This window comes from Gracilinanus agilis, chromosome 1 (assembly GCF_016433145.1).
Source record: "Gracilinanus agilis isolate LMUSP501 chromosome 1, AgileGrace, whole genome shotgun sequence".
Lineage (NCBI taxonomy): Eukaryota > Metazoa > Chordata > Mammalia > Didelphimorphia > Didelphidae > Gracilinanus > Gracilinanus agilis.
In genome coordinates this window covers 165104600-165131645 of record NC_058130.1, presented here as the reverse complement: position 1 = coordinate 165131645, position 27046 = coordinate 165104600, and the positions used below count along the sequence as shown (strand labels likewise).

Genomic DNA, 27046 nt, shown 5'->3' with positions numbered 1-27046 from the left:
CTAAGAATGTTCAAAATTATTTCTAGTTCTTTTTGAGGAGGCGAATAATGGGAATCTGAGGGGATACCTATTGGGGAATGGCTGAACAAATTATGGCATATAAATGTGATAGAATACTGCTATGGTATAAGAAATGATAAAGGGGATAGTTTCAGAGAAAACCTGAAAGACTTGTGTGAATTGATGCCGAATAAAGTAAATTGGAAAAGGAGAACAATTTATACAAGAACAACAGTATTGTAAGGACAAATAACTTTGAAAGACTTGGGAAATCTGATCACCATAAATTGTTCTCTTGTTCCTACTCCCTTTTCCCTTTGTCAGCCACTGTCCCCTTTCTTCTTCTTTGTATAGAAAACTGATGATGAAAGTATAAGTATACAATAGAGGCCAACAAATATTTGTTAAATTGAAGACTCTAAGAGAGATGGGTCACTTGTAGGCTGGAGGAAGGAAAAAAGATCAGGTAAGTTTTTGTGGAAGAGATTGTTACCAAGTTAGGACTTGACTTAAAGATTTCAATGGAAAAATATGGTGCAGAAGAAGACTGAGGAGTCCTTTTTAGCATGAGAGGTTGGGCAGGGCAGAACTAGATCAGGAACCTGTAAGTAATCTATTTTAATACGATGAAAGAAAGTAGTATGAAATAAGGTTGGAATGGAAGATTAGAACTCAAATGTGGAAAGCCTTAAATGTCAAACTAAAGAGTTAACTGTTTTATTTAGTTTTTTATTTAGTTTAAATAGTTACTATTTAAAGTAGCAGACTGACATGATAAACATATTGAGAAGATTTCTTTAGTAGCAGTATAAAGAATAACTAGAGATGAGGAAAATCAGTTAGGATACTAGGAAAAAATAGGACACAATGACTAGCACACAAGAGCTTAATGATAGGAGAAAAGAGGAGAGGAGAGGAAAAGAGAAGAGAGGAAAGAAGAGGAAAGGAGAGAAGAGAAGAGAGGAGAGGAGAAGAGAGGAGAGGAGAGAACAAGGACAGAGCCTTGAGGAATGTCCATACTTAGAACAATAAGAAAATGAGTTAACCATGAAGATGAAAGAGAAAGATCAATCACAGAGGCAGAAGAATTTAGAGAGAAAAGTGTCATGGTAAGCAATGGGGTAAAAGGTTTGTGGGAGGGATGTGTAAGATAAAAAGTAAATCCAAATAAATCATCATCATTTCTACACATTGCCAATAAAAAACATCAAGAGTAGATAGAATAGAAATTTCATTTGAAATAACTATAGAGAGAGACTTCCGGGGGCAGAGCCAAGATGATGGAGTAAAGCAGAGAAGCTCAAGGTCACCAGGAGAATCCCCTCCAACCAATATTAAAATAATGCCACAAAACAAATATGAGAGTGAAAGAACCAACAAGGAAACAGAGAGAAACAACTTCAAGAAAAGAAAGACCTAAAAGGTAGGAAGAGAACATCTGGGGCACTGGGGTGAGAGGGGAGCACAGAAGGAGTGAAGACAATTCAATAGCAAGCCACACACATCCCCACCCCACATCTGCTATTCCAGGTTCAGAAACTAAGTCCAAGCCAACATTCAGACCCTGAGACCCTGCCTGGGCAAACAGAGGTCAAAACCAACACACAGCCCTTGAGATTTCAAACCCATGGTGAAGTCCAGAATCTCAGCCCAAGGCAGTCTGTGCTGAAGTGGGCTGCTCTGTGTGGGCCCAGAACAAAGCCAGGAGTCCTAGTTTGTGCCTGTGGTGAGTACATAGATCCCAGTTTGGAGTAGTTGGTTGACCAAAGTGGGATTCAGATCTTTCTCCTAGGGATTCAGGGCAGAGCAATCAGATTCAGGAGAGGGCAATCAATTGTGTGCCTGATTGGATCAAGTACACAGTGAGGCCAAAAACTTGCACCTGGGGCTAGAATTTGAGTATCCCCTGACCTGATCAAACTCAGAGCCTGGGGCTAGAATTTGAGTATCCCCTGACCTGATCAAACTCAGAGTGAGAACCAAAAGCTTATACTCAAGCCTGAGGCAAGTCTTTAATCTATCAGCATCTCAAGGGTAAACTGAATCAGCAGTGGGAGGAGGTCCTCAGAGCTTACAGCCCTTAGGCCATCATAACATCTTGGAAGAACTGAAACTGGCAGAAACCCAGAAAATAAGCTAAGGGTAGCATCAAGGAAAGTCTGAAATTTAAGAGGGTACCTTAACCTCCCAAAAAACAATGCCTACTGATAAAAAGGTAGGAAAAAATGAGCAAATAACAAAAATAGCACCTAACTAGAGAATTTTTATGGAAACAAAGGGCAAGGTACAGACCCAGAAGGGGACAGTGAAAGCAAAGTAAACACAAGCAAAGCCCAAAAGAAAAATATGAATTGGACACATTCTGGAAGAGCTCAAAAAAGACTTCCAAAACCAATTAAGAGAGGCAGAGGAAAAGTGGGGAAGAGAAATGGAAGCAAACATGAGACCCAAGAGAAGCCTAAAAAGGTAAATAAGAAAAAGAAAATTTAAGGGACTCGTTAAGGTCAAATGTTTGTATTTCTACTTGGAAAGAGGATATCTGTAATTCTCAAACATTACTCTTAACAGTAGAGCCAATAGAAGGAATATGCTAAGAAAGAGGATGGGAAATTAAGCTGATTATGATGCCATGATATATATATAATGATGTATAGTGATATTATGTGTATATAAATGCAATAATATGATATATATGTATGATATGATATGTATGTATGTGATATATGTAAAAAATCAAGGGGTGAAAAAGAGAATTGCAATAAGAGAAAAGAGAAGGGATAGATAGAATGGGGTAAATTATATAACATAAAAAGGTGTGATAAGGGTGGTGAAAGGCAATGCTTAACTTTACTCTCATTGTAACTGGTTCAGAGAGGGAAAAACAAATAAACTCATTGGGATATAGAATTCTATCTTACCCAAAAGAGAAGCAGAAGGGGAATAAGACAACGAAAGGGGGAGGTAATTTGAGGGAGAGAAAAGTAGGGGGAGGGTGATAAAAAGCAAACACTGATGAGGAGGAATGAGTGAAAGGGAATAGAACAAGATCAAAAGAGGAAAATAAGATGTAGGGCAATACACAGTTAGTAATCATAACAGTGAATGTGAATGGGATGGACTCACCCATAAAATGGAAGTGGATAGCAGAATGGATTAAAAAGGAGATTCCTACTATATGTTGTTTACAAGAAACACATTTGAGGCAGGGTGACACATACATATTAAAAGTAAAAGGATGTCCAGGAACTGATACAGAGCGAACGGAGTAGAGCCAGAAGAACACTGTACACAGAGACTGATATACTATGGTAAAATCAAATGCAATGGACTTCTGTACCAGCAGCAATGCAATGACACAGGACAGCTCTGAGGGATTTATGGTAAAGAACACTACCCACATTCAGAGGAAGGATGGCAGGAGAGGAAACATATAAGAAAAACAATTGCTTGAACGCATGGGTTGAGGTGGACATGATTGGGGATGTAGACTCGAAACTACCACACCAATGCAACTAACAACAATTTGGAAATAGGTCTTGATCAATGACACATGTTAAAACCAGTGGCCATGGGTGGGGGGAGTGCGGGGGGTGAAGGGGAAAGTAGGAACATGAATCATGTAACCATGTTAAAAATGAATATTAATAAATGTTTAAGAAAAAAAGTAAAAGGATGGAGCAGAATTTATTATGCATCATCTAAAGTAAAAAAAAGCAGGAATAGCAATCATATCAGTCAAAGCTAAAGTAAAAATTGATGTGATTAAAAGAGATAAGGAAGGAAATTACATTTTGCTAAAAGGTACTAAAAACAATGAAGTAATATTAATACTAAACATTTATGCACCAAATAGTATAGCATTGAGATTTTTAAAGGAGAAACTAAAGGAGCTTAAGAATGAAATAGAGAGTAAAATCATACTAGTGGGGGACTTCAACCTTCCCCTATCAGAACTAGATAAATTGAACCTGTATTATTATCCTATAATGCAAAGTTTAAATTCTTTTGAGAATAATTTTAGGATAAGAAACTTGTTACCTCCCCAAATACAGAAAATAAATTGTTTGGAGAAGGCACCATGGAGTGCCTGCAGAAACCTCACACTGCACCAAAGGATCCAGAATGAACTTTGGGATGTAGTGGAGATTTGAACTGTAGGGGGTTGAATGCATTTATTTTGAATGTACACTCTTATGCCAAAGGGGACTGCCCCCCTAATTGGTTTTTTGTCAATGCACCTAACATCAGTTTTGTTCTTTTTTTCTTTTATTTCACTCTTATCCCCAAATTATTGTAATTTCCCCTTAGAGAGTGCAATATTTTATGTGCCTCTAGTTAAAAATCTTTACAGTTATAAGTTGGTTCTGTGTACTGATTCCATGGGGAAACTAGGCATGTAAATCTGGGAGATTTCTACATACTCTTTTTTCATTGGAATCACAGGGGAGATCATGTAATTAGAATTTTGTACCCTAGGACTCCATTTTGCATAATCACACTTTTGTCTTCACATTACATCCTTATGTTTTGAAGATAAAGTTTCTGTAATCCCACCCCTTCCTCTATCTTCTTCCATTACTGTGGTCGGGAAAAACTTCTCTTTATTCAGCTTTACTTTTGTCTTTTTATTTCCTCTACTTCAAGTGATTATTAATAAATCTAATAAAATATAATGCTTGGAGTTATTGGATATTAATTTTAATCTTACAAATAAAAAATAATTAAGAAAGAAATAAGGGAAGTGAATTAAATTATTTAAAAAATTAGAGTCAAAAGATATCTGGAGAAAACTGAAGAGGGATAAACAGGAATATATCTTCTTTTCAGCAGCACATGGTACATATACAGAGATCAACCATGTACTAGGGAATAAAAACATTGCAAACAAATGCAGAAAAGCAGAAATAATGAATGCAACTTTTCAGGTCATAATGTAATAAAAATTATAATTAATAAGGGTTCATGGAGCTTCAAATTTAAAATTAATTAGAAACTAAATAATCTAATTCTTAAAAAGTGGTGAGCAAAAAAACAAATCGTAGAAACAATTACATATTTCATTGAAGAGAATGATGGAGAGAAGACAACATATCAAAATGTATGGGATACAGCCAAAACAGTACTCAGGGAAAAATTTATATGCCTGAGTGCCTATATTAACAAAATAGAGACAGAGGAGATCAGTGAATTGGGTTTTCAACTTAAAAAATTAGAAAGAGAACAAACTTAAAAAAAACTAAATTGTAAATCCTAAAAATTAAAGGAAAAATGAATAAAATTGAAAGTAAAAGAACTATTGAACTAATAAGACTAAGAGCTGGTACTTAGAAATAACAAATAAAATAAAGTACAGGTAAATCTAGTAAAAAAAAAAGAAAGAAAAGAATCAAACAGTATCAAAAATGAAAAGGGTGATCTCAACTCTAACGAAGAGGAAATTAAGACAATTATTAAGAGCTACTTTGCCCAATTTTATGGCAATAAATATGACAATCCAGGTGAAATGGGTAAATATTTAAAAAATATAAAATCCCTAGATTAACATAAGAGGAAAAAGAATATTTAAATAATCCCATCTCAGAAAAAGAAATTGAACAAGCCATCAAAGACTCCCTAAGAAAAAATCCCCAGAGCCAGATGGATTAACAAGTGAATTCTATCAAATATTTATCCTTTTTTTTTTAAACCATTAACTTCTGTGTATTGACTTATAGGTGGAAGAGTGGTAAGGGTAGGCAATGGGAGTCAAGTGACTTGCCCAGGGTCACACATCTGGGAAGTGTCTGAGGCCGGATTTGAACCTAGGACCTCTCGTCTCTAGGCCTGGCTCTCAATCCACTGAGCTACCCAGCTGCCCCCTCTATCAAACATTTAAAGAACAACTAATCTTAATACTACATGAACTATTTGACAAAATAAGCAAAGAAGAAGTCTTACCAAACTCTTTTTATGATACAAATATGGTACTGATTCCCAAACCAATCAGAAAGACAAAAAAAGAGAAAGAAAACTATAGACCAATCACCTTAATGAACATAGATGCAAAAATCTTAAATAAAATACTAGCAAAGAGACTACAAGTCATCACACAAGGATTATTCACTATGACTAGGTGGGATTTATACCAGGAATGCAAGGTTGGTTTAACATTAGGAAAACTGTCCACATAATTGAATTGACTGTATCAATGACCAAATGAATAGAAATCACATGATTACATCAATAGATGCAGAAAAAGTCTTTGACAAAATACAACAACCATTCCTATTGAAAACACTAGAAAGCATAGGAATAGAAGGGCCATTCCTCAAAATAATAAACAGTATATATTAAAAACCATCAACAAGTATCATCTGAAATTGGGACAAGTTAGAAGCCTTCCCAATAAGGCCAGAAGTGAAGCAAGGATGCCCATTATCACCTCTATTATTTAATATTGTACTAGAAATGCTAGCAATAGCAATTAGAGAAGAAAAAGAAATTGAAGAGATTAAAGTAGGCAATGATGAAACTAAATGATCACTCTTTGCAGATGATATGTTGGTATACTTAGAGAATCCTAGAAAATCAACTAAAAAGCTAGTTGAAATAATAAGCTTAACAAAGTCACAGGATACAAAATAAACCCACATAAAACGTCAGCATTTCTATATATTTCCAATAAAACTCAGCAGCAGGAGTTAGGAAGAGAAATTCCATTTAAAATCACTCGAGACAATATAAAATATTTTGGAATCTATCTACCAAGAAAAACTCAGAAATTATATGAACACAACTACAAAACACTTTTCACACAAATAAAACTAGATCTAAACAATCAGAAAAACATTAATTGTTCATGAGTAGGATGAGTTAATATAATAAAAATGAGAATCCTACCTGAACTAATTTACTTATTCAGGACCATACCTATCAAACTACCAAAAAGCATTTTTATAAAATTTTATTAAAAAAAAAAACAAACCAAAGTTCATCTAGAAGAACAAAAGATCAAGAATATCAAGGGAACTAATGAAAAAATTGTGAAGGATGGGGGCCTAGCAGTACTTTTGTAGTACTTTGTACTACAAAGCAGTGATCATCAAAACAATATGGTACTGGCTAAGAGATAGAAGGGTGGATCAGTAGAATAGACTAGGGATAAATTACCTCAGCAAGATAGTGTTTGATAAATCCAAAGATCCCAGTTTTTAGAACAAGAAGTCACTATTTGACAAAAACAGCTGGGAAAATTGGAAAACAATATGGGAAAAATTAGATTTAGATCAATATCTCACACTGTATACCAAGATAATGGGTAAAATGGGCAAATGACTTAAAAATAGAGTGAAATCATAAATAAATTAGGTGAACATAGAATAGTATACCTGTAAGATCTATGGGAAAGGAAGGAATTTAAGACCAAGTGAGAGATAGAGAACATTATAAAATATAATATGAAGAATTTTTATTACACTAAATTAAAATGAGGTTGTACAAACAAAACCAATGCACCCAAAATTAGAAGGGAAGCAACAAACTGGGGGACATTTTTATAACAAAATTCTCTAACAAAGGTCTAATTTCCCAAACATATAAGGGTCTAAGTCAAATGTACAAGAAATCAAGCCATTCCCTAATTGACAAATGGTCAAAGGATATGAATAGGCAGTTTTCAGATGAAGAACTCAAAACTATTAATAATCACATGAAAAAGTGTTCTAAATCTCTCCTGATTAGAGAAATGCAAAGTACCTCCTCACACCTAGCAGATTGACCAATATGACAGAAAAGGAAAATAATGGATGTTGGAGGGGGTATAGCAAAATTGGGACACTAATACACTGCTGGTGGAGTTGTGAATTGATCCATTCTGGAAGGCAATTTGCTTTAAAAGAATGCATGCACACTGATCCAGCAATACCACTACTAGGTACCCCAAAAAGATAATAAGGAAAAATACTTGAACAAAAATATTCACAACCACACTCTTTGGTGGCAAAAATATGGAAAATGAGGGGGTGTCCTTAGACTAGGAATGGCTGAACAAATTGTGGCATATGATGGTAATGGAATACTATTGTGTAATAAGGGACAATAAACTGTTTAATTTCCATAAAAACTGGAAAGACCTCCATGAACTGATATGGAGGGAAATGAGCAGAAACAGGAGAACATTGTAAACAGAAACTGAAATATTATGGGAAGACTATATGTAATCGGCTTTGCTACTAATAGCAGTGCAATGATACAGGAAAATCCCGAGGTATTTATAAGAAAGAATGCTATTCACATTGAACGAAAGAACTTTTGGGATAGAAATGCAGAAGGAAAATATTTGATCACTTGTTTATATGGGTATAGGATATGGGGTTTGGCTTTTAAAAGACTACTTTATTACAAAAATGAATAATATGGAAATAAGTATTGAATGATAATACATGTATAACCCAGTGGAATTGCTTGTCAGCTCTGGGTGGGGAGGGGAAAGGAGAGGGAAGGAACATGAATTGTGTAACCACAGAAAAATACTTAAATAAAAAATAAAACAAAAAATGAAATAACTCTAGAATATATATGATCCTTGGGAGTCTATCTACCAAGATACATAAAGGAACTATATGAATATAATTATAAAATATTTTTTACAAAAATAGACATACCTAGATAGCTAAAGATATATTAATTTCTAGGGGCAGACAAAGCCAAATGAATAAAAATGACAATATTACCTAAATTAATTTAGTTATTTAATGCTATATCAATTAAACTAGCAAAGGATTCGTTTACAGAACTAAAAAATAGCAAAATTCATCTGAAGAAACCAAAGATCAAGAATCTCAAGGGAAATAATGATAATAAGTAGGAAGGAAGCAGGTCTAGCAATATTATCAGATCTCAAATTATACTGCAAAGCAGTTATCTTCAAAACTATTTGGTACCAGTTAAGGAGAAAGGTCAATCAACATGAGAGATAAGGTATGTAACATAGAGGCAAATTAACCTAGTAGTCTAGTGTTCAGCGAATTCAATGATTCCAGCCACTGGAGTCACTATTTGACAGAGATGGTTGGGAAAACTGGACAGCAATATGACAGAAATTAAGCTTATACCAATATCTCATGCCATATACCAAGATTAGATCCACATGGATACATAGCCTGCATATAAAAGGCTACATCAAAAACAAATTAAAAGAATAAAGAAGAAATTATCTTTCAAATCCATGGATAGGGCAAGAGTTCATGACTAAACTAAACAAGGAATAGAGAGACTTATAGGAAATATATGAATAATTGAAATTAAACTGAAATTTTAAAGTGTATAAATAAATCCCAATCTAGCTAAAATTAGAAGGGAAAGACTGAACTGGGAAAAACTCTGCACTAAGTTTCTCTGATAAAGGACTTCTATCTAAGATATATAAAGAAGTGATTCAAATTTACAAGAATAAGAACTATTCATCAAAGAATAATGGTGGAAGGATAGAAACAGGTAGTTCGTGAAGGAAGAAAATCTAAACTATCAATATCCATATGAAAAAATGCTCAAAATCATAAAGAATTAGAAAATTGCAAAGTAAGGTAACTCTGAGGTTCTATCTCACACCCAGTTGATAAAAAAAAAAAAAAAAAAGGAAAATGGTAAATGTTAAGAGTTGTGGGAAAATCAGGCATATACTGTGAATTGGTACAGTCATTCTGGAAAACAATTTGGAACTATGCTCCAAAAGTTATCAAGCTGCTCATACCCTGTGACTCAGAAAAGAGTTGATCCAGTAATATTCCATTGTTAGATCTATACCCCAAAGAGATCCTATATGTACAAAATTATTTATAGCAGCTCATTTTATGGTGACAAAGAACAGAAACTAATAGGGTTTCTATCAAATGGAGAAGGACTGATTCATAATTCATAATTATATGAATACAATTATATGTAATATGTTATATATTCACATGTTATATAATTCATATGTAATATGTTGTAAGAAATGAAAAAAGAATCCTGGGAAATTTATATGAAATGGTACAATATGAAATGAGCAGAACTAGAAGAACAATATATAACATCAACATTATAAAAACAATTTTTAAATTGTTTTTCATTTTTTATTGTCATGCAAAACATAATTCCATATTGGTCATTATTGTAAGAGCAGAGTCATACATAACCAAAATCCTAAAATAACACCAAAATTACACTGATGTGAAAGACGACTCCAACAGTTCTTTCTCTGGAAGTGGATAGCATTCCCCATCATAAGTCTTTCAGGATTGTCCTAGATCATTGCATTGTTGAGAGTAGCCAAGTTTTCATAGATAATCATCGTCCAATATTGCTATTATTGGGTGCAACATTCTTTTGGTTCTGCTTATTTCACTCTGCGTTAGTTCATGGATGTCTTTCCAGCTTTTTCTACAATTATCTTGCTTATCATTTCTTATAGCACAATAGCATTTCATCACCAACATGTACCACAATTTGTTCAGCCATTCCCCAATGAGAAGATAGACATCTCATCTCCTCAATTTCCAGTTCTTTTCCACTACAAAAAGAACAGCTATAAATATTTTTGTACAAGTGGGTCCTTTCTTTTTGTTTATTATCTCTTTGGGGTACAGACCCAGTAGTGGCATTACTGGACCTAAAGCACATGCATAGTTTTATAGACTGATGGGCATAGTTCCAAATTGTCCTCCAGAATGGTTAGATAACTTCACAACTCTACCAACAATGCATTAGTGTCCCAATTTTGCCACATCTCCTCCAACATTTACCACTTTCCTTTTCTGTAATATTGACCAAAATGATAGAAGTGAGCTGGTACCTCATAATTGTTTTAATGAACATTTCTCTAATCGAGTGATTTAGAACATTTTTTCCTATGATTTTTGATAGCTTTGATTTCTTCATCTGAAAATTACTTGTTTACATAGTTTGACCATTTGTCAATTGAGGAATGGCTTGCATTCTTATAAATTTGACTTAGATCTTTATAAATTTGAGAAATTAGATCTTTATCAGAGACATTGGTCATAAAAACTTTTTCCCAGTTTGTTGTTTCCCTTCTAATCTTGCTTAGATTAGTTTTGTTTGTACAAAAGCCTTTTAATTTAACGTAATCAAAATTATTCATTTTATATCTTATAATACTCTATATCTCTTGTTTGGTCATAAAATCTTCCCTTCTCCAAAGATCTGCCAAGTAAACTATTTGGTCTTCCCTAATTTAGATATGGTATCATTTTTTATATCTTTATATCCGTTTTGACCTTATTGTGGTATAGGGTGTGAGATATTGGCCTATACTTAGCTTCTGCCAAACTATTTTCCAATTTTTCCAGCAGTTTTCATTAAAGAGTGAACTCTTATTCCAAAAGCTGGGATCTTTGGGTTTATCAAACACTAGGTTGCTAATATCATTTTACCTTCTTTATATTGTGTTATGTAATCTACTCCATTGAACTACAATTCTATTCCTTAGCCAGTACTAGATTGTTTTGATTATTGCTGCCTTATAGTACAGTTTGAGATCTGGTACTGATAAAAACAAACAATTTGAAAGACTTAAGAGTTCTAAATAATACAGTGATCAGCCATAATTTTCTTTTTTTTAAAACCCTTAACTTCTGTGTATTGGCTCCTAAGTGGAAGAGTGGTGAGGGTGGGCAGTGGGGTCAAGTGACTTACCCAAGGTCACACAGCTGGGAAGTGTCTGAGGCCAGATTTGAACCTAGGACCTCCTGTCTCTAGGCCTGACTCTCAATCCACTGAGCTACCCAGCTGCCCCCAGCCATAATTTTCCAGAGGACTGATGATGCTACCTACCTTGTGATAGAGAAATAATAGACTAATATACAGAATGAAAAACATATTTTTGGACTTGGTCAATGTGAGAATTAATTTTGCTTGACTATATTTCTGGATTCTCCTCCAGATCATATTCTGTAACCATGGGTGTCCCTCAGGTATCTGACCCAGACCCTTTTCCCTTCTCCCTCTATACTACTTCCCTTTGATGACCTCATCAGCTTTTATAGATGTAATTACTATCTCTATGTGGATAATTCTTAAATCTTCCTTTCCCATCCCACTCTCTTGGATGACCTCCAATCTCTCATCTCGAATTCCTTTTTAGTAATCTAGAACTGGATGTGTAGTAGACATTTTAAACTCAATGTATCTGAAATAGAACTCATTATCTTTCCTCCTAGACTTTGCTCAACTTTCTGTAGAAGTTAACACCTTCTTTCCTATCCCTCAGGTTCACAACCTAAGAGTTACCCTAGATTCCTTACCACCTTTGAAATATCTTTTGAATATGCCCTCTTCTCTCTTCTGACACTTCACCACTATGGTACAGGCTCTCATCACCTCATGTTTGGACTACTACTGGATCTGCCTGCCTCAAATCTTTCCTCTCTACAATCAGTCTTCCATTCAGCTACTAAAGTGATTTTCCTAAAATGCAGGTCTAATCATGTTATTCCCCTACTTAATAAACTCTAGTGGCTTCCCATTGCCTCCAAGAGCAAATACAAAATGCCTTCTTTGACTTTCTAAACCCTTAATAATCTAGCTTCCTCTCATCTTTCCAGTGTTCTTTTTTAATTAAAAATTTTTTATTATATACTTAATAATCACTACCACCACCACCATGACAAGACATTTAACTAAATGAGTGCATAAAAAATTATGGGAAAGACCACAAACTCCACATTTTTTACAGTTGTTTTAAAACATGTAAATTATATGTGTGCTAATATAAACATTCTCTGCTTTTTAGTTCCCTGTGGATTTGTTTTACTAAGGTATTTTTTCTCTTGATTTTGTGGCTGTTATTTTTTAAATGTAATCTAATATGTATTATTCTTATTCTCTTTTCTTCTCTTTTCATCTCTTCATATATTTCCCTTATTTTCTTTATATTTCCAATATTTGTCATTTCTAATAACATAATACAATCTATTTCATTCAAATATCACAATCTAGTCATTTCCCCCATTTGTTCCATTTGTGTTATTTCCAGTTATATTGTCATTACAAAGTTTCCATGAATATTTTCATGCATACGTAGCTTTTTGCTCTCTCAATAATGTTATTAGGGCTTAATCCTAATAATGGGATCCCTAGGTCAATGAGCATGTTTAGTTTTATAGCTCTTAATGTATATTTTCATCTTGTTTTCTAAAAAAGCAATACACAGCTGCTCTAGCAATGTAATATTAAGTCTTTTTCTCCCTGTTCCTATCAGCATTTAATTTAATCACTTTAACTCTTCTGGTTCTCAGTTACCATACATTATCAGGACCATATTTAGCTAGATTGATCCTTAAGCAGCAGACATAGTCTGTTGCTAGGACCATACTCTTTCCAGCGTGGTTATACCAAGTGGACCGTTTGTTCCAATGCCACCACCCTTGAGGAATGCAGGATTATCTACATAGAATGATGTTTTAAAAGTAAGACTTTTGCAGAATATTTATGCCCTTGAAAGCATTGTTGGGAGGGGAGAGGGGGCAGCTGGGTAGCTCAGTGGATTGGGAGTCAGGCCTAGAGACAGGAGATCCTAGGTTCAAATCCGGCCTCAGACACTTCCCAGCTGTGTGACCCTGGGCAAGTCACTTGACCCCCATTGCTGACCCTTACCACTCTTCCACCTACAAGCCAATACATAGAAGTTAAGGGTTAAAAAAAACAACAACATTGTTGTCCCACCAGAAACTATGTTTGGATTATGTGTATGCTCAGGCTTAAATGTACTACTTAACCTCGTGCAGGTGTGTGGGACTTCTTCCAATAACTATCATATTTAACTTATCTAAGGTTCTATTCATCTCCTTAACTTTTCATATTTAATTTGGTTAGATTTATCTAGTTTTGAGAAAGGAAAATTAAAGTCCCCTGCTAATATTATGTTATCTATTTCCATCTATATTTCATTTCATTTATCCCTTAAAAATATGGATCCTGGGAACAGCTGGGTGACTCAGTGGATTGAGAGCCAGGCCCAGAGATGGGAGGTCCTGGGTTCAAATCTCACCTCAGACACTTCTTAGTTGTGTGACCTTGGGCAAGTCAGTTAACCTCTATTGCCTATTTTTTAAAAAATTTGAATGCTAATTAACAAATGATCATAAGATATGAACAAGCAATTTTCAGAAGAAGAAATCAGAGCTATCAATAATCACCTGAAAAAAATGTTCTAAATCACTCTTGATTAGAGAAATGCAAATTAAAACAACTCTGAGGTGCCACCTCACAGCTATCAGATTGGTCAGTATGACAGTAAAGAAAAGTAACAAATGTTGGAGGGGATGTGACAAAATTGGGAAACTAATGCATTGTTGATAGGGTTTTGAACCAATCTAACCATTCTGGAGAGCAATTTGGAATGATGCCCAAAGGGCTATAAAACTGTGTGTATCCTTTGATCCTATAATACCACTACTGGATCCATATGCCAATGAGATCATAAAAAAGGGGAAAGGACCTATTTGTACAAAAATATTTATAACAGCTCTTTTTGCAATGGCAAAGAACTGGAAATTAAGAGAATGTCTATCAATTGAGGAATGGCTGAAAAAATTGTGGCTATGTTGGTGATGGAACACTATTATGCTATAAGGAATTATAAGTAGGATGATTTCAGGAAAAAGGTATAAAAAGCTACATGATCTGATGCAGAATGAAATAAGCAGAACCAGGGGAACAGCATACACAGTAATAGCAATGATGTATGATGATCAACTGTGAAAGACTTAGCTACTCTCAGCAATAAATGATCCAGACTTATGACAAAGAATGTTATGCACTTCCAGAGAAAGAATTGTTAAGAGTAGAATGCAGATCAAAACATACTATTCTTCACATTAGTTTATTTATGTTTTTATTTTGGGGTTTTGGTTTTATATGAGTATTCTTTTGCAATAATGACCAAAATGGAAGTATGTTTTGCATGACAATACATGTAGAATCCAGATCAAATTGCTTACCATCTCTGAGAGTGGGAAGGAAAAGGAGGGAGTCACTTTAGATCTTATGATTTCAGAAAATTTATGTTGAAAATTGTTATTACATGTAATTGGGAAAATAAAATACATATGAATAAAAAAAATCTACTATGCCTCAATTTAGTTTTGTCATTACCTTTTAATTTATACAAAGTTTGAATTCTTCTCAATTACAATTTCATCACTGGAGTCAATTGGGGAATGACTGAACAAGTTATGGTATATGAATACAATGGAATACTATTGTGTTATAAAAAATCACAAAAAGGATGGTTTTAGAGAAACCAGGGAAGACTTATATGAACTGAAGCAAAGCAAAGAAGGAAAATGTGGATGAATGGAGGGACCAGAAGTCAGGATGAAGAAAACATTCCCTAGTTGAATGTGAACTCTTAGAGAAAAGGGGACTTCTTTCTTGAGAGTATTTTTGTCTTTTTTATTTTTTTCTGGAGCCTGACAGTTCCTCACATACAGTAAATGATTAATTGATATCAGTTGAATTAAATTACAAAAGAAACCAAAGTCATTGAGAAAAGTGGAAGAACGTCTTGCTGATCAATAGATGGCAGCATCAGGGATTAGTGGTATAAATTAGATGTAATTCAAAGGAAGAAAGGTTATTAGTTGATTCTAATATAATACATTATAAACTCCTTGAGGAACTCTTTTGTTTTTTGTCTATGTATTCCTGACACACTGGGAATCACATTAACCTTTCAATGTCCCCAACTCTAATTTTAAGGACCAAAACTTGCTATATTATTTCTTTTATGCCATTTCCACTCACTGGCCTTGGTTCTGTACTCTGAGGCCAAATGGACTTGATCACTATTCAAAAACTTAAAGACTGGTATCATGTCTTCATCTTCTGAATCTTCTCTATTGCAGATTAAATGTGCCTAATTCAAGGAACTGATTTTTATAAGTTATTAACTAAAGACTAAATTGACTTTTTGTCCTGGTCTTTAAAGAGATAATAAGGGACCAGCTAGGTGGCTCAGTGGATAGAGAGTCAGATCTAGAGAAGAAAGGTACTGGGTTCAAATTTGATCTTGGATACTTCCTAGCTGTTTTGACCCTGGGCAAGCTACAACTCTTGATGCCTAGCCCTTGAGAGCATTTTTGTACAAACACTATCAATTCTAAGAAAGAAGGCAAGGACATTTTTTAAAAAGGATAATGAAAGAAGGGAAAATGTGCAATCAGAGAAGATATCAATAGATGTAGTATGGGGTAGGACACAAGGCAGGGAGCAAGACTAGAGGAAGTCATATTTCAAATAGTGTGAGGAGAGGGAAGGAGTGAAAATAAGAAGAGATTAAAGATGAAGAGTCTGTTGATAATAAAGCAATTTCTAAAGTGTCATAGTCTAGGAATTATTCTAGAACCTTAAGATTATTAATCCAATCTACTGAAGTGATCTATAAGGCCAACAAAATGGTGGACATAATTAGAAAGGGGATTGAAAATATCACTCAAGGCTTAAGTAAAATCATGAAGTATAGCATACTTAGAATATCATGTGCAGTTCTGGATCACAGGAAAGACATAACAGATTTTGAGAAAGTGTGTAGAATGACAATTAAAATAAACATTAGTGATTTAATTAAACAAATATTTGCTAAGCATTTATTATTATTTAAGGCACTGTGGATACAAAGACAAAAATCAAATAGCTACTTGTCCTCAAAGAGCTTACTGAGAAACTGGAGAAAGGAGTCAACCATATTAATATAAAATTTCCTGTTGATAATCTTTGAATTTGATCTACTTGCAATTTGTTCTTTATTTCCAATATTTATAAGAAAAATTTGCTTATGTTTTTATATATCATCCTTTTCTTCATAGTTGTCTGGAAGTTGATTTCTTCTCCTTGCTATATCCTCTATAATGTTGATCATTTTTCTTTATATTTCTTCCAAAATTTCTCATTGATTAATTTTCTGGATTTGCTTTTGGCCTCCACTCTTTTTGTCTGATAGTCTATCCTCCAGTAAAAATAATTCTACTTTTGATTGAATCCATATATATTCTCTAGAGGTATTTCCAAATTTGGGGGTTTCAACTGTTTCCAGCACTTTTTATTTTTTGGAATTTTTTTTTTCATTTAATTCCTTCAGCATCTCTCACCACTCCTATCATCCCCAGCTAGAGTGTAAGGGATGCCCAGATCTCATCAGAATGGCCATGCAAGAAGAGTGGCATGGATGTTATACAACTGGAAGATACCTAGGCTAGGAGTTACCAAGTACCATCCTTTTCTGAGATGGAGGACAACAAATTTGGGGGTTTCTGGGCACTGGATTCAATCAAAAGTAGAATTATTTTTACTGGAGGATAGACTATCAGACAAAAAGAGTGGAGGACTTCCCTGACACATCATCCTAAAGTCCTCTGGTCTTTATTATCTGATTTTCTACCATATTCTCAAACCCCTGAGCCTTGCCATCTAACCTACAACTGAACTTTTTTGTAGGTGCTGCCTTTCTCAATTAGACTGTAAGTTCCTTGAGATCAGGAACCATCTCATTTTTTCTATTTGTATCTCTAATGTTTCTAGTAAAATCTGGGAAAACTTGCATGAACTGATGAAAAGTGGAATGAGCAGAACAAGGAGAACACTATACACAGTAACAGCAAAAGTGTATGGTGATCAACTATAAATTACTTAGCTATTTTCAACAATACAATAAGCTAAGACAATATAAGGGCTTATGATTTTTAAAAAATGCTATCTACCTCCAGAGAAAACTGATCAAGTCTAAATGGAGACTGAAGCATAATTTTTTTTTAACTTTATCACTCCCCATTGGGGGGGGAATCTGCATTTTTCTTTGTAACATGGCTAATATGGAAATGATTTGTGTGACTACATATATTCAATCTATATCAAATTACTTGCCTTCTGAAGGAAGAAGGAAAAGTGGGAAGGAGGGTGAGAATATAGAACTCAATTTAAAAAAAGAATATTTAAATTTTTTTGCTTACATGTAATTGAGAGAAAAAATAAAACTATTTGTATCCTTACCACTTAATATAGTTCTTGGCATATAGGAATTATTCAATAAATGTTTCATTAATTAATTGATTCTTTTTATTGTATTTGGAGAAGATTCTAGCTTTCTGCTGCCACTAAAAATAGAATTTCTATGTACTTCTAGGTTTTTTTCTTTCTTTTAATCCATTTGACTTTTCATTGTTTTGGATCTCCTTAACTTTGTTCATTGCCTAAATGATTTTTAAAATTTTAATTGAGCATATCTAGTAGTTTTTCTTTTACTTCTGAGTTTCTATTGCTGTTTTTGAATACACATTTTGAGGCTGGATCTCTTATAATTTTTATGGTGACATCTTCACATGATATAGATACATGAGAGAGTGATTAGATTTCTGCTTGACTCCAGAAGGTAAAATAAAAAATGATAGGTAGAAATTGCAAAGAGGCAAATTTAGACTTTATATATGGAAAAAATCCCAAAGCTATCAAAAAATCAAATGGGCTGCCCCAGGATATAGTAGATTCCTTTTTACTGCAGGTCTTTAAGCAAAACTTATATAACCATTTGTCAGGTCTGTCATATAGGAGCTTCTTGTTGAAATATTTAGGTTACTCTCCATGGCCTCTAGTTCCTTTCCAACTCTAAAATTCCAGAATTATGTGGCTCTTTTCTGCCTGAGGCAGTATAGGCTAAGAGGAAGCACGACCAAGGTCCATATAAGATTATATGCTATCTAAATAAACTGAATATGGACTATTCATCAACTCACAAATTCTAGTATATTTCTGATACTAGAATTTGTGAGTTTTGTAAATAGATTTCCCTTTGAAACTTGAGATGAATAATTTTAGGACAAGTATCATCATCATTTTAAAAATTATTATAATTCAGATTTATATAGTGCTTTACAATTTTTAGAACATTTCATATACATTTCTTCCTTTATCCTACTTTATATTAAATTATGGAATTCATTAGATTATGGTATGAGACAAAAAGGAATATGAACACATTTTTTAAATTTTTGGATAGAAAAGAATCATTCATATAAGAATATCTAGCACATAACTAATCATACCATCCCTCAGAACCCTGCTTGATATTTCTACTGACAACAGAACATTAATTTAATTGGATTATATATCTGACCCAAAAGGGTGATTCCTAGAACTCCCATAAAATAGGACAAAAGATGAGACAGTGACTTCAGTGGCATAGTGTGAGCTTTTTCCTGAGTAGACACTCATTTTAGGAAGATAGTCTGGAGTGTAAGATAAAAGAAAAGTCAGAGGCTCAGGAAACAAGGTAGATTGGTATATTGTAGGTACTTATCAGGTGTGGAACTAGAGAGGTGAATTTTAAGGATTCCTGTTGAGGATGGGGATGAAGTAGGTTGGAAGGTACATGACAAGGAAAGGTCAGATCAAGGGATCATTTGTCAAGGTTCTACAGTCACTAACACTAATATCTGAGAACAGGGAAAGACTCAGAAGGTGTTGTCTGGGATGCAATAGTTAATGACCTTGTTATGCAGTTATAATTGTCTCATCTTTTTATTTGTTCTGTGTCCAAAGTCCTAAACATTTTGTAGACAAGTCTTATCCATAAGACTTTCCTAAAGAACACAACCACCACAAGGGAATATAAATATAGTAGATATATTAGGAAAGCCTTACTGCTTAATCAGGAGGTCTCACTGGCCTGGACTCTTACCAACACTCTCAGAAGTACAGCCACAGTGTAAGGGCCATTTTAGGGACCATCTGCCCAGAGTGTGAACTTTAAAAAAATATAAGTTCGTCTCACAGCAAAGCTTCCCTGACTCCCTCATTCTAAGTGACATTTAACGAAGTTACAGATTTCCCTAGGAAGCCTTCTATGATTTCTGTTGCCCACATGGACCTTTCTGCTTTCATCTTCAATAGCACTTAACAGTTTGTACCAGTTTATCACTTCATTGCATTACATCTTAAATTGCTATCTTCCCAAATAGCTGCTCAGGGAAAGACAAGTAATGTCTCCACTTAGAACAGTGCTGGGCACATGGTAGGCACTCAATAAATTCTTGTTGACATTGGTAAGGCAGTCAAAGAAAGTTAGTGGAGGGACTAGTCATAGAGGTCTTGGGGAAGGGTCAGTTCAGAAATGGGAATGGAAGGGGCAGGATTGTCAGAACTGATGAGAAGAGCTTTACCAGTTTACGGGGTGCAGATTTCGGTGCCATCGCTGTAGTAACAGGACGCTCCTGGAAGCCTAGGGTTCCGACTTAAACCCCAACTCTACTGCAGGCAGGAAGTGTACATCTGTTACCCGGGCGACGTACCGGAAGCCTCGCGACCCCTCCTCCCCGCTTGGAGGCATGATCATCACGTGACCATTAGCTGGTGGGGATTCATTGCCGCAGTTGGTTTTTTCCCTCCCTCTTTTCTCCCGGTAGCCATTTGTTCTTTGCTGGTGTGGGAAAAGAAAGCTCCACGGTGAGCTGGAGCCAGACGCCGTTGCCCTGGCAACGGACCCAAAGCCCGGGCGCAGGCGCATCTCATTGCACCGAAGCGGTCATCCACGGGCACCCCTCCCTCACCTTGGGGAAGGAGGCGGAACTTATACTTGGGGGCGGGGAATCCCTCCCTCGACCCGCCTCTCTTATGAATAATGTCTAGTTGAGGGGTCCCTCCTCCTCGCTCTTCTGGATCAGCGCAGGCAGGAGGGGGGCGGAGAGGTGCTACCCCCTTCATGAATTATGCGGCCCAGCGGGGCGGGCGGTGTCCCGGACCCGGAAGTGGAGTTGCCGAGTCACCGCAGTGGCTGAGCTGGCTGACAGGAGGAGAGCTGGGGCGGGGAGCTGGAGCGGCGAGGCAGCTAGCGGGTTCGGGCGCGGGGGATGAAGCTGCGGCCGGGGACGACGACTCCTCTCGCTGCCCTGTGAGGAGACCGCGGTGCCCACCCTTTCTGCTCACTCTCGTAGCTGGTCGGCCTTGCTTTTCTCCTCCCTCCCTCCCTCGCTCCCTCCCTGCCGCGCCTTTCACTCGCCAGACCGCCTGCACCCGGGGAGCTGCGTCGCCGCCGCCGCCGCCGCCCACGCTCCGCGTCCCCTCCCTCCCCATCCCCCCGGCACCATGATGGAGGAGATCGACCGGTTCCAGGTGCCCACGGCGCACTCCGAGATGCAGCCGCTGGTGAGGGAGGGAGGGCGGCAGCCGGGCTAAAGCTGCTCGGGAAGGGGCCCCGCAGGGGCAGGGGGCCGAGGTGTGCCAGGAGACACCCCCCCCCCATTCTGGCGCTGGAGGAGTTGGAGGGCTCGGTCGAGCAGTGAGAGCCGAGGCGAGGCATGCATTGGGCTGATGAGAGAGCATCTCACCGTGTTCGGGGGAGAAGACCGGATAGGGACTGCGTGGTGGAAGAGAGAAGTCGGGGTGGGGGGGTGGGGGGTGGATTCTGAGCCCGGAGTGGAGGAATGGGAGCTAATGGAAAATGGGTAGAAGGAACAGCTGGAAGGAGAGAGAAGTAAGAGCCGGTGGGGAGGCGTAGTAGGGATGGGGAGTGAACAGGAGGGCTTGGAGGAGGAGATGAAGAGGCCCTTGGTAGGGGGAGGAAGACCAGAAGCAGAAGGCAGGAGATGGCTTCGACTCGGGGCACAGGAAACCTGAAAGGATGGGAGAAGCTAAAGGATGATCCCCGCAGCGGGAAGCTGTGCGATCTGCTAGAGATGTGGAGTTAAGAGTGATAGGGGGGTGCCCTGAACCAGACTGAGCAACGAGAGGGGAGTGGGAGGTAGCAGGAAGTGGGATAGCCTGGAAGCATGGCTAGGAGGAGAACACTAATGCCAAGGGTAGACATTTCTGGAATGGGGAGACTTTTGGTGGAGGAGTCTAGGGAGGGGATGGGGCGGGGAGTGAGGTTCGCTTGAGAATAAAGCTGAAGATCTCTACCTTCACTCCCACCATTCCCCCTTTCTAGTAGCTGAGGGTGGGAACTAGAGGCCTCAGGCCACAAGACCAAAAGTGGGAACTGATGAAAATGGGGATGTCTGAAAGATATGAAGCTTGAAATCTGGGAACCTTGAGAATGGTATCACAGTGCCCTGGTACCCATTGTGTTGGAAGGCTTAAGCTCTGTGGGATGGTAGTAAAGCTGCAAAACTATTAGTTCTACGCACTGGTCAGGACTAGAGAAAGGCTAAGGGATCCAATGTTCCCTGGGAAGTCTTACAAAGGAGGTTTGGGAAAGCAGGTACTCCTTTGCTGATAGTGCAGTAACTCGGGCATTTCTCCCCACCCCTCAGCTCATCCCCAATACCAAGTGGGTATGTTTGGAGGGTCTAAAGGCTTTCCTTTATCCCCTCCTGAATGAATACCGGTGCCTCCCCAATGCTGCAAACAGTCTTAGTCAGTTTGAGCCCCTATGTCAGTAAGAGAATGATGTAATCGCTCCCAGCGCAGTTGTATTGGAAAGGGGAAAGTAGGGAAGAATACACACAGGCCATCTTAACCTGAGGGTGGGGGGGTGGGGGTGGAAGGAAAGGGTTATTTGCTGCTATATTAAGGACCATACTCTGTGAGAGAATTACTACATATAGAACTCTTCCTGGAAAGAGGCCAGAAATGAAATTTAGAAGTGTTGCAGAGGAGAAAGAGAATGAAAAAGAGCTCTAATTTGGTAATCCCTAGTCAGGTGTTTTAGTTGTTTTCTTCTCTGGAGGAGTGGGTGAGTGTGTTGGAGGAGTGGGTGAGTTGTGTTATCCCCAGAGGTATGACTGGAACTGAAGAGTCTCCTACAGGTTGATGGAGAGAGATTCGTGTGTCCTCTGACTGTGAACTTGGAAAAGGTTTAGTTTGATTCCTAGCTGGAGGTGATCTCTGAAAGCCCTGGTTCTTCCTTCCAATTATGTATGTTGCCCAGAACTACAAAGTATACTTCCTTTTCTCCAGGCCTGGAGGGACTTTAGTAGACTATCAGACCTGTGGTTTTTTGTTTGTTTGTTTTTGAGCAAATAATCTATAGATTACAGCTCTTTAAACAAGTATTTGGCCAGACCAGAGGTTGGAAACCTTTAGGATTTGGTGTGAAATGGATCATTTTAATGACTATTGTCCATCTCTGACTATGGGATTGTAAAAGAGGATTTAAGGGAAGAGAGCACTGAGTTTAAAAGGGTAAGACTTGAGAGTAGAAATATCTCCAGAGAAGACAGAAAGGAGTTGCATTTGTCTAGATGGGAAGGAAGCAGGTAGGGCCCCGGGAAGAGATTGTGAACATGTTAATACTTGTGTCCCTCTTGTTTTAAGCCTTCCATTAACTCTCTGGAGTTATGACAATATATTTGGATGGCCACCTGAGTTTCTTGCTTGAGAGTTTGTGTTGATAATTAATTTTATATTTTGGGTAGCAATGGGTGTTGATGGGTCCTTAGCTCTTTATGGATTGTATAGTAATGGGTGTAGTAGACAGACTATATTTACTGCTTGAGGACACTAAACATTTTAATGGAAATGCCTTGGCTTCCTTGAGACTCTTTAGTCCTGCTATAGGTATACTCTGCAAGGAAATGCTTTACTATGATTCAATGATGGTTTAGGTTAGAGCATTTTAATGGAATCACAGCTCCAGAATTCATAGATAGGCAACATAGCTATAATTCCTAATAACAGGAAACATAGCAATTAGTCTGTTGTTCTCTCTGACTTGGTCCCCAGCCACCAATTTAAAGAGAGCTAGGCACCTACATTTCCCCCCAACCCCCACAGAAACTTGTGCTTTGGGAATCAGGAGAGTCTAGTTCAGCCCTTCTCTCAAAAGAGAGCTCAGTGTTTCCTGGAAGCCCAAGCTAATCATGTACCTAAACTCAGAACATAAGGAAACAGATATTGGATCCTGAAAAAAATCAAAGAAGTGAAGTGAAGGCTAAAGGGGTATTTAGTCAGGAAATGAAAATTAGAAATGCTTATTGGGTAGAACAGAGACCAAGTTTCATTTTTTCCCATCTCTGAACTTTTGTTACCCTGTCTATGAAATGAAGATTAATCATTCATTCCCTTCATTCCTAACTCCTAAGATTTTCATGAGAATTCTTCTCTAAATGGTTTAGACCATCAGAGAACAGTGCAAGGTTATCACAATTCAAAGTTTTGAGGACATGGCAGGGTAGGGTGCAGTGTTGTTGTTGGCAGCATCAGGCCTGTCTAGAACAAACTGAACCATGCTTCCCAATTTGAAGTTTAAGCTACTCAACCCAGCATCTTTGAATTACCCTTGGTACTTCACCTCTTTGGGAGCAGCTAATCAAATTACTTAAATACTCATAACCTTCCTTCCTTGTTTCGAAGTCTGATAAGCTTTTGGGTTGGAGGGAAAAGGTGAACAGAGGAGAGAACATCTTTATTTTCTGCTCAAAGGAAAACTTTAAACTTTAAAATGGATGAGGAACGCTTTAGCTAGATTAAAAAAAAAATGTTTCCAAGATGCTAATTTAAGCACTAACTCTCAGTAGAAAGAAATCTTGGCCTTGCTACTGTTATGTGTGAAATGAGGGTGGGCTACAGGTTTAGGGTGGAGTTTGCCAAGGAATGTATTTTCTACTATTTATCTCTTTTTTTTTTTCCCAAGCCCGATAGTGACCTGATGACACTGGTCTGCTTATCCTTACCCTAAATAGGTCTCGGCCCTTTCCCTAAGATTCTCTTCATAATACAAGATTGGGTCTTGGTCCTCTCTCTTTATCTTTTGAAAAGGAAATTAAATGACATTAATTCCTTGGGCCCCATTATACTATATCTGCCTTCTTGATAATCAAAGGTGTTTTCCAGGTGCATGAATTCTCCTAAGAACATCCAGGGGGTGAGGGAGTTTTTTGTATGTATTATAATGTTAGTTTCTGGGCCTAAGGTCATACTGCTGTGGTTCCGGTAGAGAATTCCAGCTGCCAGATCCTTTTTGCACATGGATTGCTTTTGATCTAGGCTGTTGTCTTTGTTGAACAGCCAAGACAGGTAGATGGTTACCTGTTAGAAGAACTGTCTAATCTGCTTAAATAGTACAGCATAGCTTTTACAAATGTAGCTGAAAAAGAGGAAAGAGAAAGATTTGTTTCAAAAAGAAAAGTGGGTTTTTTAAGCATATAAATGTGTCATGTAAGATATTTACTTTCTTATATTCTCAATAGGAGTATATAAGACTTGTGGGATCTCTAGGTACCCAAGACAATCACTAGTTTGTGTTCCCATGGTAATCCAATGAGAATACTTTTGGATGAAGAATAATCTTTTTGAAGATAGTAGAGGGAATGAATTCCAATTGGCTAAAAGAAAGTTTTAGAATTAACACTAAGAAGAACTTGTAACAGCATTATGCCGTAAAAGCAATTCCCAAGAGAATTTGTGGTCTCCTCTTTTGGAAATATTAGTATAGATTTAGAAATTAGAAACAGTCCGTGACTTGGGTGAAGGGTTAGTGATCTTTGCTGGTTTCTGATATCCTTGGGGTTAACAAAGATTCAGAGGTGTATATATCTTATAGAGGGCCTGTACCATAAAGTACATACCTGTACCATAAAGTACATACTGTACTTAAAGTAGCAGAGGGAGCACAACAGTGACAACAGATTGATATACCACTGAAAATTGCTCATTTGCCAACCTTGGCATATATGCCCTTTATTGCCAATACTTAGCCAGATATATCCCTCTGGTCTGGGTTAGTTATAGAAGCATTGAGTGGACTAGATCTTTTAAAGAACCTATCAAAGGCAAAAAATTACAAGATTTAGGGGTTTAATTATTTTGGATATGGTCCCTACATAGCTTTATTATTCAGTGATGTTTATTAGGTTATCTGGGTTAGGAATTGTACATTCACTCATATTAAAGGGTGGGTTTGCCTGTTTGAGCTCTGCAGTCAGCTACCCCCTCAAGTGTTTTTGGTAACTAGTTTTTCCCTTGAGTGTCTCAGATGCTCCTTAATCATATGGAGGATATTCATTTGGAATGAGGCAGGTGTTTTCCTCGGCTTGAAGCTGCTTTCACTTCATTATGGGCGATTCGGGAACCATAGCAATCTATAGTGCTGTTCTGTGCTGGCACTAAGGCAGAGGTTTGCTAATAGATGGGCTCACCATCGAACAACTTCTTTTCCTCCAGCACCCTTGATAATTGCAAATGAAATTGGCTCAAGCTACAGAAAGGCAGAAAAGACCCATGATGGCTTTTTTCTGCAGCATTTTGATTAGGGAGAGAAATGCTTTGTTGACTGAGATGATGCTCTGTGTTGCAGTGTCTACCTTGGTCTGGCCCTTTGCCTTTCTTTTTTCTGTACAGGAAATCTGGGTATTGGCTTCCTAAAGAAAATTGCTAGTGGAAGAAATAGGTGTGGACTCTTAGAGTTCTGAGTCACTGCTTCCTATCTGGAAATACTGAGCCATTGGAGCTGAAGGAAGGAAATGACTAGAGTTGGCCTCTGCCAGGTGTTCTAGGCACATATGCCTTTAAAGGTCTAGCTGTGGGAGTGGAAAAGGAACCTCAGAATTGAGGTTATCTACCAGAAACAGCTATTAATGGTCAGGAATTGGCCTTAAAGAGGCAGCTAAGTGGCACAGGGGACAGAATGCTGGCTCAGGAGTTAGGAAGACCTGAGTTCAAATCCAACTTTAAACACTTTTGGCTGTGTGGCCCTGGGCAAATCTTTTAACCTCTGCTTCAGGGATAATAGGGAATAATAATAGCACACACCTCCCAGGGTTGTTGTAAGGACTAAATGAGATAATATTTATAAAGAACTTAGCACAGATCCTGGAACATAGTAGTTGTTTTATAAATGCTTATTTCCTATAAAATAGACAATTCTGTAAATTCCAAAGCTAGGTGGCAGTGAAGATTTTGGATTATATGGAGTTCTTATCTTTACTTCCCCGACTTGGCATTGAACAGTTCGGGGACAGGTTTATTTAGAGATAATCTAGTCCAATCCCCTTATTTTACAAAGGGAAATTGAGACCCAGAGGAAGTCAGTGACTTGCATTTTGTTCACAGACTCATACTGGCAGAATCCAGGTCTCCTGGC

The 27046-nt window shown here is 37.3% G+C and overlaps 2 protein-coding genes across 5 annotated transcripts in view; one reads left to right on the top strand and one right to left on the bottom strand.

The window, feature by feature from the left end:
• The window catches only part of DNAI1 (dynein axonemal intermediate chain 1), a 309175-nt gene extending 288819 nt beyond the window's left edge, over positions 1-20356 (bottom strand). Inside the window, exon 1 of the mRNA XM_044678118.1 lies at positions 20279-20356. Coding sequence (XP_044534053.1) covers positions 20279-20356 — 78 coding nt within the window. The remainder of the gene's footprint in view (positions 1-20278) is intronic.
• Positions 20357-20898: 542 nt separating this feature from the next.
• FAM219A (family with sequence similarity 219 member A) overlaps positions 20899-27046 on the top strand; it is a 91200-nt gene continuing 85052 nt past the window's right edge. For all 4 annotated transcript variants that reach the window (XM_044658680.1, XM_044658672.1, XM_044658664.1 and 1 more), the window contains exon 1: positions 20899-21171. In XM_044658680.1, the coding sequence (XP_044514615.1) occupies positions 21112-21171 (60 nt within the window). In that variant the 5' untranslated portion in view covers positions 20899-21111. The remainder of the gene's footprint in view (positions 21172-27046) is intronic.